At 42.2% G+C, this 13,925-nt stretch overlaps 1 protein-coding gene across 8 annotated transcripts in view; it reads right to left on the bottom strand.

The window, feature by feature from the left end:
- The window catches only part of LOC138964340 (annulin-like), a 51,019-nt gene that overhangs the window by 26,062 nt on the left and 11,032 nt on the right, over nucleotides 1-13,925 (bottom strand). For 2 of the 8 annotated variants that reach the window (XM_070336293.1, XM_070336288.1), the window contains exon 2: nucleotides 13,507-13,601. The exons of 5 other annotated variants lie outside the window; for them this stretch is intronic. Coding sequence is in view for 1 of the 3 variants with exons in the window: in XM_070336272.1 (XP_070192373.1) it covers nucleotides 3,592-3,632 (41 nt within the window). In the remaining 2 variants the exon portion in view is untranslated. Of the gene's footprint in view, nucleotides 1-3,591; nucleotides 3,714-13,506; nucleotides 13,602-13,925 lie in introns of those variants that run through there. One more of the 8 variants, XM_070336272.1, reaches the window with a different exon arrangement.

Genomic DNA, 13,925 nt, shown 5'->3' on the forward strand with positions numbered 1-13,925 from the left:
TTCATTAATGCATAAGCAACCAAAAGAGACCATGGCACGCTTGCTGCCAGTCTCACCTTTGAAACAGCTAGGATGCCAAGATTGACACCACCAAAATGCCAGGTCGATTTAAAGCTGGGGATGATCCAGAAGCGCTGGCATGTGCTTTAAACGTGCATATGTCAACAGTCTAGCACCTTCAGCAATGTTCTGTTGACATTGGAAGCACTGCAGTTATGCAACGCGGTGGATTTTTCGCATTACCGCCAAATAAGACAAGATCGCAATTTCCTGCCACAACGTCTTCGAGATCGATTCAATACAGCCACTGACACTACCAGGAACACAATTGGAAGCCACCAGTGTCCGATCAGTGGCCAGAGAACGCGATGAAGACTGACTGAGCGAGACCTCCAAAACTTCGTTAACGTTAAACCTGCTTGTCTCGTGTGTTAAAACAGTTCCAGCATCAAAATAATCACACAACAGCTAAGTCAAACATGCCTTCATCAAACTTTTGTGGTTTGATAATTCTAACTCTATAATTGTTCGAGATTTTGTCAATCAAACATTGCAGAATTTTTTCGCGTTTCTTTTGTTGCTCGGTATATATATATATATATCTGTTTTTGATGTCGGCACATTTTTGGGCGATTTGTTTTCGCCAGGTTGACATAGGTGTCCTTTACGTTGAATGAATGCAATAGTATTTCTGAAAATGTGTCGTTACCTGGTATTTTCAGATATTTTGCTGGTTGAAATCTGAGGGTAATGCGGAAAAAACAACCAATAAAACAAAAACATAAGGGTGTTGTTTCTAAAATTAATGTAAAACTCGGGAATTATTTAGGACATGACCGTTTCAACAAACACACAAGCAGAAATCAAGCTTTGTGTGTAGAAACAAGAACTTGGTCGATCGTCTTGATTGTTTAGATGAATTATATTTCTGGGACTGATCAGGATTTGAAATGACAATATGTCCTCTATCCCATCGAAAACACGACAACAACAGTACAGCTCTTCAGTATCTGGAAAAAATGTCACGATACCCATAAGGGTGTTGCTAACAATTCGTTTCTTCACCAATTTTTCCCACATGGCCATAACAGTTTTGTACTCCTCGAACACATATTAATTTTCTAGTCGTGTTGCAAGAAACTTAACACACCGACCTTAGGTCAGGTACTCACATTTGAAAGAAAAACAAGAACTCTCCCTTTCTATGCAACTATTCAGAGTTTAGTGCATTCAGTCACCAACAACACAACCGACAACTCATCATAGTTATGTAACATATAGACCAAAAACCAAACAGACTAGGACGTTTTGTCTTGATCTCTTTTTCAAGAACGTCAAGTCGTATGTACTACTCAGAGTTTTGTTTTGTTTTGATTGGTTTGAATATTATGAGTTCACAATATTGTCCGTTACTTTACTTTACTATGTTGTCTCCAAAAGCATATTTATACATTTAACCTGGTGTACATCTTTGTTGAATACTGAATTTAAATTCCACGGCTTTATAAAATGTAAATGAGAGTAAAACACTGTTACAGAAATATTAGGTCAAGACAAAGTTCCAACCCAGTTCAGTCCAATGAAGTTTGTACTTTCATTTCAATAACTCTCATGTGGTCACATGAAGAAAACATGAATAGAAAACAAAGTAAATGATGACGAAAAGGCAAAAATGTACCTCTTGTGTGAAAAAAGCATTTCTTAGTCACATCAACGTTGGAAAATAACTTTACATGTCACCGCCAGGCTTTGTGTGTACTGATATTGTATATTTTACAATTACAGCTTTATAAACTACAATCTAAAACCCCTGTCACACTGTACTGTGTTTCCACGGAGTTGGCACGGCGTTGTAAATTTCTCAGAGCGCCGTGGGATCATCGCAGGAAAATCAGAACGCCGAGCGACGGCTGTTGCACCACACTTTGAAGTAAACCCATTTTTTACTTCAAAGTGTGGGGGGATCTTCCCACACTTTGAAGTAAACTCAGTTTTTACTTCAAAGTGTGGGGGGATCTTCCCACACTTTGAAGTAACTTACTTCAAAGCGTGGGACTTTTGCATCGCCTGTTTGAGCTTGATGATTTTGTCCAAAAAAATGGCAAAGTCTTTTGGATGAGTGAACAGATGAGCCAAGAAACATAGTGATGTTTGTTATCAGGCTTTAAGCAATGTCCCATTGTTGAGTGTGACGAAAACTCGTGGTGACGATTTTAAAACATGTTGGGTCACGCATGGTCCAATCTTACATGGTCCAACCTTACATGGTCCAACCTTACATGGTCCAATCTTACATGGTCCATGTAAGATTGGACCATGTAAGGTTGGACCATGTAAGGTTGGACCATGTAAGGTTGGACCATGTAAGGTTGGACCATGTAATATTGGACCATGTAAGATTGGACCATGTAAGGTTGGACCATGTAAGATTGGACCATGTAAGATTGGACCATGTAAGGTTGGACCATGTAAAATTGGACCATGTAAGGTTGGACCATGTAAGATTGGACCATGTAAGGTTGGACCATGTAAGGTTGGACCATGTAAGGTTGGACCATGTAAGGTTGGACCATGTAAAGTTGGACCATGTAATGTTGGACCATGTAAGGTTGGACCATGTAAGGTTGGACCATGTTATAGTAGACCATGTAAGATAGGACCATGTAAGGTTGGACCATGTAAGGTTGGACCATGTAAGGTTGGACCATGCAAGGTTGGACCATGCAAGGTTGGACCATGTAAGATTGGACCATGTAAGGTTGGACCATGTAAGGTTGGACCATGTAAGATTGGACCATGTAAGATTGGACCATGTGAGATTGGACCATGTAAGGTCGGACCATGTAAGGTTGGACCATGTAAGATTGGACCATGTAAGATTGGACCATGCGTGACCCAACATGTTTTAAAATCGTCACCACGAGTTTTCGTCACACTCAACAATGGGACATTGCTTAAAGCCTGATAACAAACATCACTATGTTTCTTGGCTCATCTGTTCACTCATCCAAAAGACTTTGCCATTTTTTTTGACAAAATCATCAGGCTCAAACAGGCGATGCAAAAGTCCCACGCTTTGAAGTAAGTTACTTCAAAGTGTGGGAAGATCCCCCCACACTTTGAAGTAAAAACTGAGTTTACTTCAAAGTGTGGGAAGATCCCCCCACACTTTGAAGTAAAAAATGGGTTTACTTCAAAGTGTGGGGCACATCCCCACACTTTGAAGTAATTTACTTCAAAGTGTGGGATTACTTCAAAGTGTGGTGCAACAGACGGCGCGTACTGTGTGCATGCTCAAAGTGCGCGCCGTTGCATGGCGTTCTTGGCGACCCCACCACGTCAAATGGAGATGCCACCGCGTTGCTCCGGCGCTGTAGGAGACCCTACTGCGCACACCTCGGCGTTCTTCATTTTTCTTGGACGCCGCGGGAACGCCGTGAGGACGCAGCCCTAGTGTAACAGGGGTTTAACTTGATTTGAAAGCAGCAGAGAGAAAGTCTACATAGAGAAACAAGCCACTTACGGAAACAGTAAAGTTTCAACATAGCCAAATCATACAAGTCATGAAATCATGAAAATATATGACCATACCTTCTCAAGTTCATCCGTACCAATAGGTACTCCAAGGCCATTTTTCTGTTTAAGTTGGTACAGATTCGTGGATCGTTAATCTATATGCAGGTAGAAAGCACACACTGCTACTATTTACAATTGATGCCGCTTCCAGTTGACACTTTTACTATTCTTTAGTAAAGGCTTAAAACAAATGACAACTAAACATACAAGAACGACGCGCTATTGAACAATAAAACACAATTGTTTCCTAGCAGATTTCTGTCGGTTTTTAATGGTAAGAGTAGTTTAACTCTGTTGTATGATAGTGTGGCTAAACCTAGTTTATCTCTGGCTTTTATAGCTCTGTCAGCTAACTTTATGAATGAATGCACTGATTATAGAATGCCGACAAGGGAAACAGGCACTTGACCTTAATCGCCATTTACAAGGAGAAGGTGCGTAGAGTGACACCAAAACGACGTCACAGCAGTGCTCTGTGTGACGTCAAATCCAGGGGTTTTCCAATCTCGAATGCTTTGTGGAGGACGGAAGAGGGGAACGCCTACCAAGGGCAGTGTCTCCGTGCTCGCATTCTTCCTCTTGGACACATACTCAAAATCAACAGTCTGTTTTCTTCGCAGAGTGAACATTTTCTGCTGAAATGATGTCCAGAGTTTGACCTACCTTCAGATGCAAACTGAATTGAGCAAACAGGCGGCAAACGGGTGACAGGCTTGTGGTATTTGGTATGTATCCGAGTGCAACGATCCTCTGATCACATGGTGATGAAAAGGAAAATTACTTGTGCATTGTCTATTGGTATTTATAAGGGTCTGTTATTTTATTTTTATCAGCGCCGTTAACTAAACTATTACGCACACCACACTGTGGTATCTTCCGCAGTACAGAGGCGAGGTACACGATCGCGTGCACGAAAAGCATGGGTTTTACCCTTTGACTGCCGGGAGATTTGAGTTTAAAAACAATTTCAATTAAAAAATTCATACAAGATAAAACAATTAGACCCAAACTGAGAAAACAGTCTTCAAGGGAGGTGATCATATTGCTGCAATCTAAAGTGCAATACACAGCGGTTGTTTCCCTTGACAAAGTATGGATTTTTTTTCTCTTTCATAAAACGTACCTAACTATGGTGTGGCAGTCAAGGGGACAGGAAAGTTGCAGATATTACGAAACACAGATATATGTTCACGTCACGCACACGCACAGATAGAGGCGCAGATAAAGCCACTGACAGCCACACACACACATGCACAGCCACAGACTGTCACAGCTAGCCACAGCCACACACACACACACACACACACATGCGCAGCCACAGACAGTCACAGCTAGCCACCGATAGCCACACACACACACACCCGCACACACACACACACATGCACGGCCACATACAGTCAAAGATAGGCACAGCCACACACACACATAACACGTACACACACACACATTAACACACACACCCAAAACACACACACACACGCACACACACACACACACACATGCACGCATGCACACACACACACACACACACACACATTCACACACACACACACACACACACACACACACACACACACACACCACAGCGACCTTGTCGCAATACCAAATGGCATGTTAAACAGAATACAAAATTAGTGATGAGTTACGGGCACTGCGGCCTGATTTCAATCATGCTGCACTCAGTGACGATAAAGTACGTCTGTTGCGTTGGTTTAAAGCGTTAAACAAGAGGCGAAAAAGAGGTGAATAAATCTTGGTTGAAATTGTGTAAGCTACTTGCATGGTGCACTGTGTTATGCCGTATGCTCGGAAGAGCTTTGACAACCCACACGACATGAGAATTGGGGCCTAGTGTGTAATGCAGTATTCACATGCTATGACAAGTGTGTCGTTTACTCGACTTCCAAACAGAGCGATAGAGAACGCGAGAGAGAGAGAGAGAGAGAGAGAGAGAGAGAGAGAGAGAGAGAGAGAGAGACACACACACACACACACACACACACACACACACACACACACACACACACACACAGAAACACAGAGAGACAGAGACAAAGGTAGAGGGAAAATGTATGGTTACCTTATGGGTAGTTCAAACACAGCGAATGATTAGACTCTTGTGTTTAGAGACTTAAATAATTAAAAACTGCCGGACGGAAGGTGCGAAACAAACTTTTCCAGTATAACATAATCTGCCCGTACTCATTTCCTGAACCAGATTTAAATGCTTGGTTGTCTCGCTGTTTGACTGTATGCCAGTGACACTAAAGGAAAAACACACTTCTCATTCACCTTCACCTCTACCAGCTTCGACCTGTAAATATGAGGAAGTGTGTGTGTGTGTGTGTGTGTATGTGTGTATGTGTGTGTGTGCGTGCGTGCGTGCGTGCGTGCGTGCGTGCATGCGTGAGCGTGTGTGTGTGTGTGTGCACACGTGTTTGTGTGTGTGTGAGTGTGTGTGTGTGTGTGTGTGTGTGTGTGTGTGTGTGTGCGCGCGTATGTGTGTATGTGTGTGTGTGTGTGTTGTGTGTGGTGTGTGTGTGTGTGTTGTGTGTGTATGTTTTCAAGTCTTCTTCTTCTTCTTAATTGTTGCCGTTACACGTGGAGACCAGTCCAATTGAGAAATGTAGTGGTCATCTGCAGGGACGCCGCCGTGCCGTACAGCTTATCCTGGATGGGAGTCGGCTCCGGCCACATTTTCAAGTGAACACTATACTGCTTACCATGCGTGCTCCGTTTGCTTGTGGCGTTATGTACTCTGTCACACTGTGTTCAGAACTGGTTACAAAATGTGCGCTTAAAAGTGGAACATTTCAGGTTAGAGTGCGCTTAAAAGTGGAACATTTCAGGTTAAAGTGCGCTTAAAAGTGGAACATTTCAGGTTAAAGTGCGCGCCTATAAGCGTATATTGCGTGTATTTTGCAAGATCTTTGAATAATCGTTTAAACCAAGTACAAGAACGTTACTCGCACTGACTCAAGACTCAACGTCACACGTTTACGTTGCCGTCGAAGTAGACGTCCTCTTATGCAACTCCCTACTGACCTATAAAAGATGAGTGTGCAGTGAGAGCTCCACACCTGCGTGTCTGGCTGTTGAAATGCACTTTTACAAAGTGACAACTGAAATGAGGTTGTCACGATCGGGTGACAGAGACCAAGAAAGTGTCACTCAGTGGAGTGCCTGTTCTTGGTCGATTATGATAGAAAGCGCCTGTACGTGATATTGGGCTACAGCAGAGTTTGCTGACAGTGCTCAATCAGCACGGATGTTTTGTAGCGCACGAGTTTCACAGTGGGGTTTTTTGCTGTCACAGGGCTGACGGTTTTTCGCTGACAGCGCGCACGGGATTTTCAGGGATTAAGTTTCTCGTGTCTTTTTTCTGCTTGGGAGGCAGAATTGTGTATAGCTGGACTGGTTTTGTGACAAGGTCAGTCACGTGTTATTGGCTAGGTTGTCTGAGAGAGACACAAGCACGGGGCACTTGACACCCAGCGGCAGAAGGGGAAGGATCTAATACACAGTTTCTAGAGTATGATGGTTTTTCACCGAATATTGTATTCGGCACTCTAGGGGAGCTTCCACTAGTTTTTCCTGTCTCACTGCCAGTACTTTGCTGAGGACAAGTCGTCAACTTTCCTTCGTCGGCGATGGCTTTCGCATAAGGATTCGACAAGGGGTTCTGGAGGTTTTTGGTCACTGTTGACGAACAGAGGCTGTTCCAGGGAGGAGGCGGACTTTGCTTCCATTGAGAGTACAATCATAGGCTTTTGAGGTAATAAATCATTATTTAACGCTGTTGATGAGTCTGTGTTGTGGAATGAAATACTCTCTGTTGTTCTTTCCAGGTTAGCGCATAATTTACTCTCTGTGACGCTAAAATACTAATCTGTATATGGTTTTTGCAGATAGGGAGAGAAGGACGGAAAATGGCTGTTTTGTTGTTGTAAAAAGTCCGTTTTGTGCAGGCCCACGTGCTCGATGAGATATTTAAAGATGACATGTTTAAAGGTGGTGGGTGAGGGGTAGCTGACATGTTTAGTGCACCGATGCTTTCTGTTTGCAGCCTTCGTTTCGTTTCGTTTCGTTACGTTCCTGTAACATCTGCACGGCTGACTTTGGCGGGACCTGTTGAAGCTACGCTAACCAGGAGACCGGCTAACCAGCGGACCGGCTAACCAGCGGACCGGCTAACCAGCGGACCGGCTAACCAGCGAACCGGCTAACCAGCGAACCGACTAACCAGCATACCGGCTAAGCAGCAGCAGCAGAGATAAAGCTAAGTGCACCATGTCGTACGCACCCCGTTGACCACCGTTGTCTTTTCGTATCTGTGATTTCATTGGAGTAGTGACAACGTGGGGTGTGTGACACCTGCACGAACTAGAGCTTTTCGAACAGAACATTCGCATTTAACTATATTTACACGGGTTCAGCGTGTTACTATAATTTTCTATATACTACTGGCATTTTGTCAGTGAACACTGGTTTTTTTACGTGTTGAGAACGTAAAAGGAACATATTTTGAGTGAAGGCTCGAGGGAGGTGGAGAGTTTATACATAAACAGGCGTCTGAAACTTATACTTTTGTTGACTCTATTTAATTGTATGACTGCGAGAGTGGATCGTGGTGTGGTTAGTTAATTAGTAGTAATTAACCGGTTCATAATCACCTTAAGTGATATATTGAAACGTGACAGAGGTCATGGCCACAGACCGGCACAGGAGCCTATAGGGGTTGGGCAACAACATCCTTCCAGCGTCAACAGGAAATGTGTAGGATGTCTGTGCCTTGATAGTCACATTTTCAACATTCCTTCTAATTGTCAAGTGATCATGTACACCACCATAGATCTTCGCAAACATGTGCATGTGATAACAGTTTTCCACTTGGACAAGTGCCAGCAATCAGCAGTCGGACTGCTCGCTGTCGAAAGTGAACATGTTCTGCTAAACTTATGTCCCAAGTAAAACCTATTTTAATCAACGAAAATAATTAATAAAAACAGTCAGGCTTTACACAGTCAGGCTTTTGATTTTCGGTTTGTGTCCAGGTAAAAGTATCCTCTGATCAGACGGTCACACGTGCAAGAACACTAAATTGCTGAATTGTTAATTGATGTGTAATTTGTTTATTGTTAGCGCTGATTAATAAGTTAACAAATGTGCACGACAATGTAATCGTGATTATATCTCCTGCAGATCTGAACCAAGGTACATGGTCGTTTTAACGAAGAAGAATAGTATATTGAGGGCCCCAAAGAGTTTAAAATCGTGATCGTGATTGGCGTTTTTTGACCTTTCTGTGACCGTGATTGCCGAAATTTCCATTTCTGTGATCGTGATGGGACTTTGCCCGTGATCCGTGATGACAAAAAAAATCAAGTCTCGTGATCGTGATCGTCATTTGTTTTCGTGATCGTGATGGGCATTATTGCAAAGCATTTTATTTTCAACGTACATTTTTCACAGCTGTATCACTCTATGATCCTCTATTCGTCAAGGTGTTTGTGATCGTGAAAACAAAAATCAAGGTAACTGTGATCGTGAAAGCTAAAATTTCCCTTCCCGTGATCGTGATGATACCCCCCCTTTGGGGCCCTCTATATTCAAAAGGACACAACATTTGCCGATATGACTAAACACAAACGTAAAAGCAAGTTTCATAAATCTACCACCCCCTCCCCCTAAAAAGACCGAAAAAACACACACACAAAAACAAGCATTTAACGCAATCAACCATCACACACAAAAAGACAGACAGAACAGTGACCCCTGTCCCTATATTAAAGTAGGGCATTATTACAGTACACATGACCTTTAACGAAATCAATGGTGCATTTAGATCGAGGCGTCCGGGTTAACATGGCCCCAGTGTTTCTTTCTAAAGTTCGCGTGTCGCCGGGTGTCGTCTTGTTATGTGCCAACCACCTCCCTTGGAAACGTCCAACCAGGCATGTCAAAACGAATCTTCAAAGTGTTACCTAAGGGGAGAAATATAGATGAACAAACGACTTGTGCTAACATGTATGTGTTGCAAGCTCACAAGGGTATTGACGTCTTAGTTTTGAAATTGCATGTGCCAAAGATGTGGTGTCTGACTTTGCTTTCATCGAACGGTTGTCACTGTATGAGTGACATATACTGATCTAGAGATCGTGAGAAACCCTGGCGCGCAGACAGACATAAGAACAAGTCGCGTAAGGCGAAATTACTACATTTAGTCAAGCTGTGGAACTCACAGAATGAAACTGAACGTAGTCCGCCGCTAGTGCAAAAGGCAGTGAAAGTGACGAGCCTGTTTGGCGCGGTAGCGGTTGCGCTGTGCTTCATAGCACGCTTTACTGTACCTCTCTTCGTTTTAACTTTCTGAGCGTGTTTTTAATCCAAACATATCATATCTATATGTTTTTGGAATCAGGAACCAACAAGGAATAAGATGAAATTGTTTTAAAAACGACTTCGGAAATTTAATTTTAATCACAATTTTTATATTTTTTAATTTTCAAAGCTTGTTTTTAATCCGAATATAACATATTTATATGTTTTTGGAATCAGAACAAGATGAAGAATAAAATAAAAGTAATTTTGGATCGTTTTATACAAAAATAATTTTAATTGCAATTTTCAGATTTTTAATGACCAAAGTCATTAATTAATTTTTAAGCCACCAAGCTGAAATGCAATACCGAAGTCCGGCCTTCGTCGAAGATTGCTTTACAAAAATTTCAATCAATTTGATTGAAAAATTAGGATGTGACAGTGCCGCCGCAACTTTTCTAAAAAGCCGGATATGACGTCATCAAAAGTATTTATCGAAAAAAAGAAAACATGTCCGGGGATATCATTCCCAGGTACTCTCATGTCAAATTTCATAAAGATTGGTCCAGTAGTTTGGTCTGAATCGCTCTACATACACACACACGCACAGACACACACACACACACACACACACACACACACACACACACACACACACACACACACACACACACACACACACCACGACCCTCGTCTCGATTCCCCCTCTACGTTAAAACATTTAAGTCAAAACTTGACTAAATGTAAAAAGAGCAAACATAAAACCAAACACAAGTCTGCCGAAGTCCGTGTGAAAATTACGCAGAGAGGTCCCACTTTCTTACAAATTAACCCAGAACTATCTTTTGAATCACTATTCTAATACTCACAGTTCAATCTTCAATACCTTGCAGGCTTGTATGCGCGTTTTGGGGCACCAGCATCGCGGATAAGCTGCTCTAATTTAGCATTATTTTGTGGTACTGGACTCTCAGTGGGTAAGGTCCCCCGCAGACACCAGATAAGGTCCCCCGCATTTTTTACCAAGCTGCAGGGGATCTTACCCCGTCAAATTTTACTGTTGATCTTTGTACCCGTCGTTAGTCAAATCTAAGCTTAGTTGAAACTTAAAAATAGAAAGCAGTATCTACAAGTAGGTAGACTTTGACAAGCAAGAAGATTTAAGCACTTCTGTTGACCGTGCTTTGTGTTATTTTATCATTTTTAACGTGGGGGACAGTATTTCTGACCTGTCTTAGTGAAATTTCTTCTCTTATGTAGTACACGAGAGTATAAATGGTAAGAAAACTGGCTGATCCAATGCAAAAAAGTACCGGTCCGTATGATTTAAACTTCATTACAAGAAAGTCTGGTTATCTACTATTTTAAACACCTACAATGTGGTTGGTCTTGCGGGGGACATAATCGTGTGTAGCGCCTGCGGTGGACACAACTAGGCGTTCCACGATCCAGGGCGTGAAACATGTGTCATCAAAAACAAATCCTACTGATTTGCTGATACAATCATGTACTAACGCTTGCGCTATCGCACATTAACATATTTCCAGTGTTTGTGTTTGTATGTGTGTAAGTAAAGCAATTCCAGGAAAACTACCAGACTGATGTATATGACACTTTTCATAATTTGCATTCTTCCATATGATATTCCCACAACTTCTTTTCTTCTCATTTTTTTTAAGAATGTTTGAAGTAATTAATAGACGTCATGTTGACTCAGTCCGGGCCATGGAGTGCATTTAAGCTACAAAGCTTTAAACTAATTAATCATTTTGTTTTTTTAAATTGATATTTTTTTCATTAAAAGTTCAATAACAGAATCAAAACTGCACTGCATTCTTTTTCATTTCATGACTCCAAGAATATGAGTCTTTGAGACTTTGTCTTGATGTGACTGATTATTGGTAGCTGACCACACACACACACACATACACACACACACACACACACACACACACACACACACACACACACACCACAACTTGACATCCCATACCCCTTAGCCCCCTTTGCTATAATCGAACACTGAATGTGTTGCAATGACATGGAGAGGTTGAGACAGACAGACAGACATAATATACAAAGAGCAAACAGAATACAGGCGTAAAAAGAACAACAAATCCTACACGCACGATGATACTTACACTCACACTAACGCACGGAGACATTATGTCCAGGCAATAAAGGCACACTCCTTCTCATAAAAACAATAAGGCTCACAATTCCAGATATTGCCAGGCTTTTAACACTGAATACGGTCATATTTCCACTTGGATTTTAAAATGTCAGCACTCTGTTTTGTTTATATGTTTTGTTTTATTACTGATCCTGATCTGCCTTAGTGATTCGCTCAGTTTTACTATTGATGTTATTTCCTCGCTATAATGGGTTTTCTGAATGAGGACTTGCCGCATCGGTCAACGACTCCGTTGAATACTGATTTCAAGTGGCCATTCCTATCGACGTCAGCATGCAAGACGCATGACTAGCTTCAGGAAACCCCATGCAGCACATACAAGGGCTTCACGCTTTCGTGACGACACCCCTCCATTTTGTAATGGCTTAACTTTTCGCTATAATTGACATGTCTCGATCATTGCAAGGTATGGTCCATAATTGAAGGTGCTAAGTCAAGCTTGCAACTGGAAAGGTTCAGGTAAAGGGATGAGTGGTGGGACAGTACGGTGTGTATTTTCTGTACACACTGAGTGGCTTCCACGAACAAAGGTCTTAGCTTATTCTGCTGTTCTCGGTCGACTGATATTAACTATTTACTGTAGCATTGATTAAGAAGTATACCCGCGCGCACACACACACACACACACACACACACACACACACACACACACACACACACACACACACACACACACACACACACACACACACACACACACACACGCACACTAAGAAATAAAGAGCAAGAGCAATGCGATACGCAAACAGAGAGAAAACATGATGAAAATAACAACAACATTAATATTTTTCTATATTTAGAACTCTTCCAAAATATTACTGGCAAATCAACGGTCTTTGTCCGTTGAAGCTCTGTTGGTCATTGTGTATGCAGTACAGCATTCACCAAATAACGTACAGTTCATTTGTTTTAAGCGTATTAATGTGCCGGAAGAAATCGTGCTTTATGATGTTATGTTGTTCCGCTATTATAGGTATTTCTGTCAATCACCTGTAGTCCACTATTGTGCACAAAGAAAGAAAATATGTTATTTTTGTTTTAGTAAGCTGGACACAATCTGTAGAAAGCAACACGGACAACAGCACGCACACACAGACAAACAAACAGACATGCACGACCTGCATGAGCAGGTAGACACAGAAAACCAGGCAGAGAAACACTCAGGTCCCCAGACAGACAGACGGACAGACAGACGGACAGACAGACAGACAGACAGACAAAGAGACAGACGGACAGACAGACAGACGGACAGAGACACAGACACAGACACAAACACAGACGCACGCACGAACCGGTAAGAGAGAGGGTGGCAGGGAGAAAGAAAGAGAGAGAGGGAGAGATAGAGAGAAAGACAGAGACACGGACAGACAGAGACAGACAGAGACAGAGAGTCGGAAAGAGATCGAGGCACTTACTGAGGATATAAGCAGAGTCGGTGAACTGTGCGCTCAGTGTACGCCGCAGTCAAAGAACGAAGTGCAGGTCTTTAGTACGTACTAGCCTGAACAAACTAAAAAGAACACACAGTGGTGTCAAGGTAAAAGCAAAACGACGTGACATCAAATTTAAAGGCACATTTTTTCTCATGTACAAAGAAATTGGACTCAACACCTCATATCTGCCCAGGCTAGTGCTTGCACACGGGCTAAGACTGACCCGCCACTCGGACACATACAGACAATCATCAGCCTTCGTGCTTTCTGTACAGGGTTGCATTATTTGTGTCTATAAACTCATTTCTTCAGAGCAACTATTGGCAATCTGTCAATTTAATTCATCCACTCTTGTCTCACTCTACACAGGGAGAAGTCATGATGTTGATTGTGGGTAGGTG

Source organism: Littorina saxatilis, linkage group LG1, assembly GCF_037325665.1.
Source record: "Littorina saxatilis isolate snail1 linkage group LG1, US_GU_Lsax_2.0, whole genome shotgun sequence".
Classification (NCBI taxonomy): Eukaryota; Metazoa; Mollusca; class Gastropoda; order Littorinimorpha; family Littorinidae; genus Littorina; species Littorina saxatilis.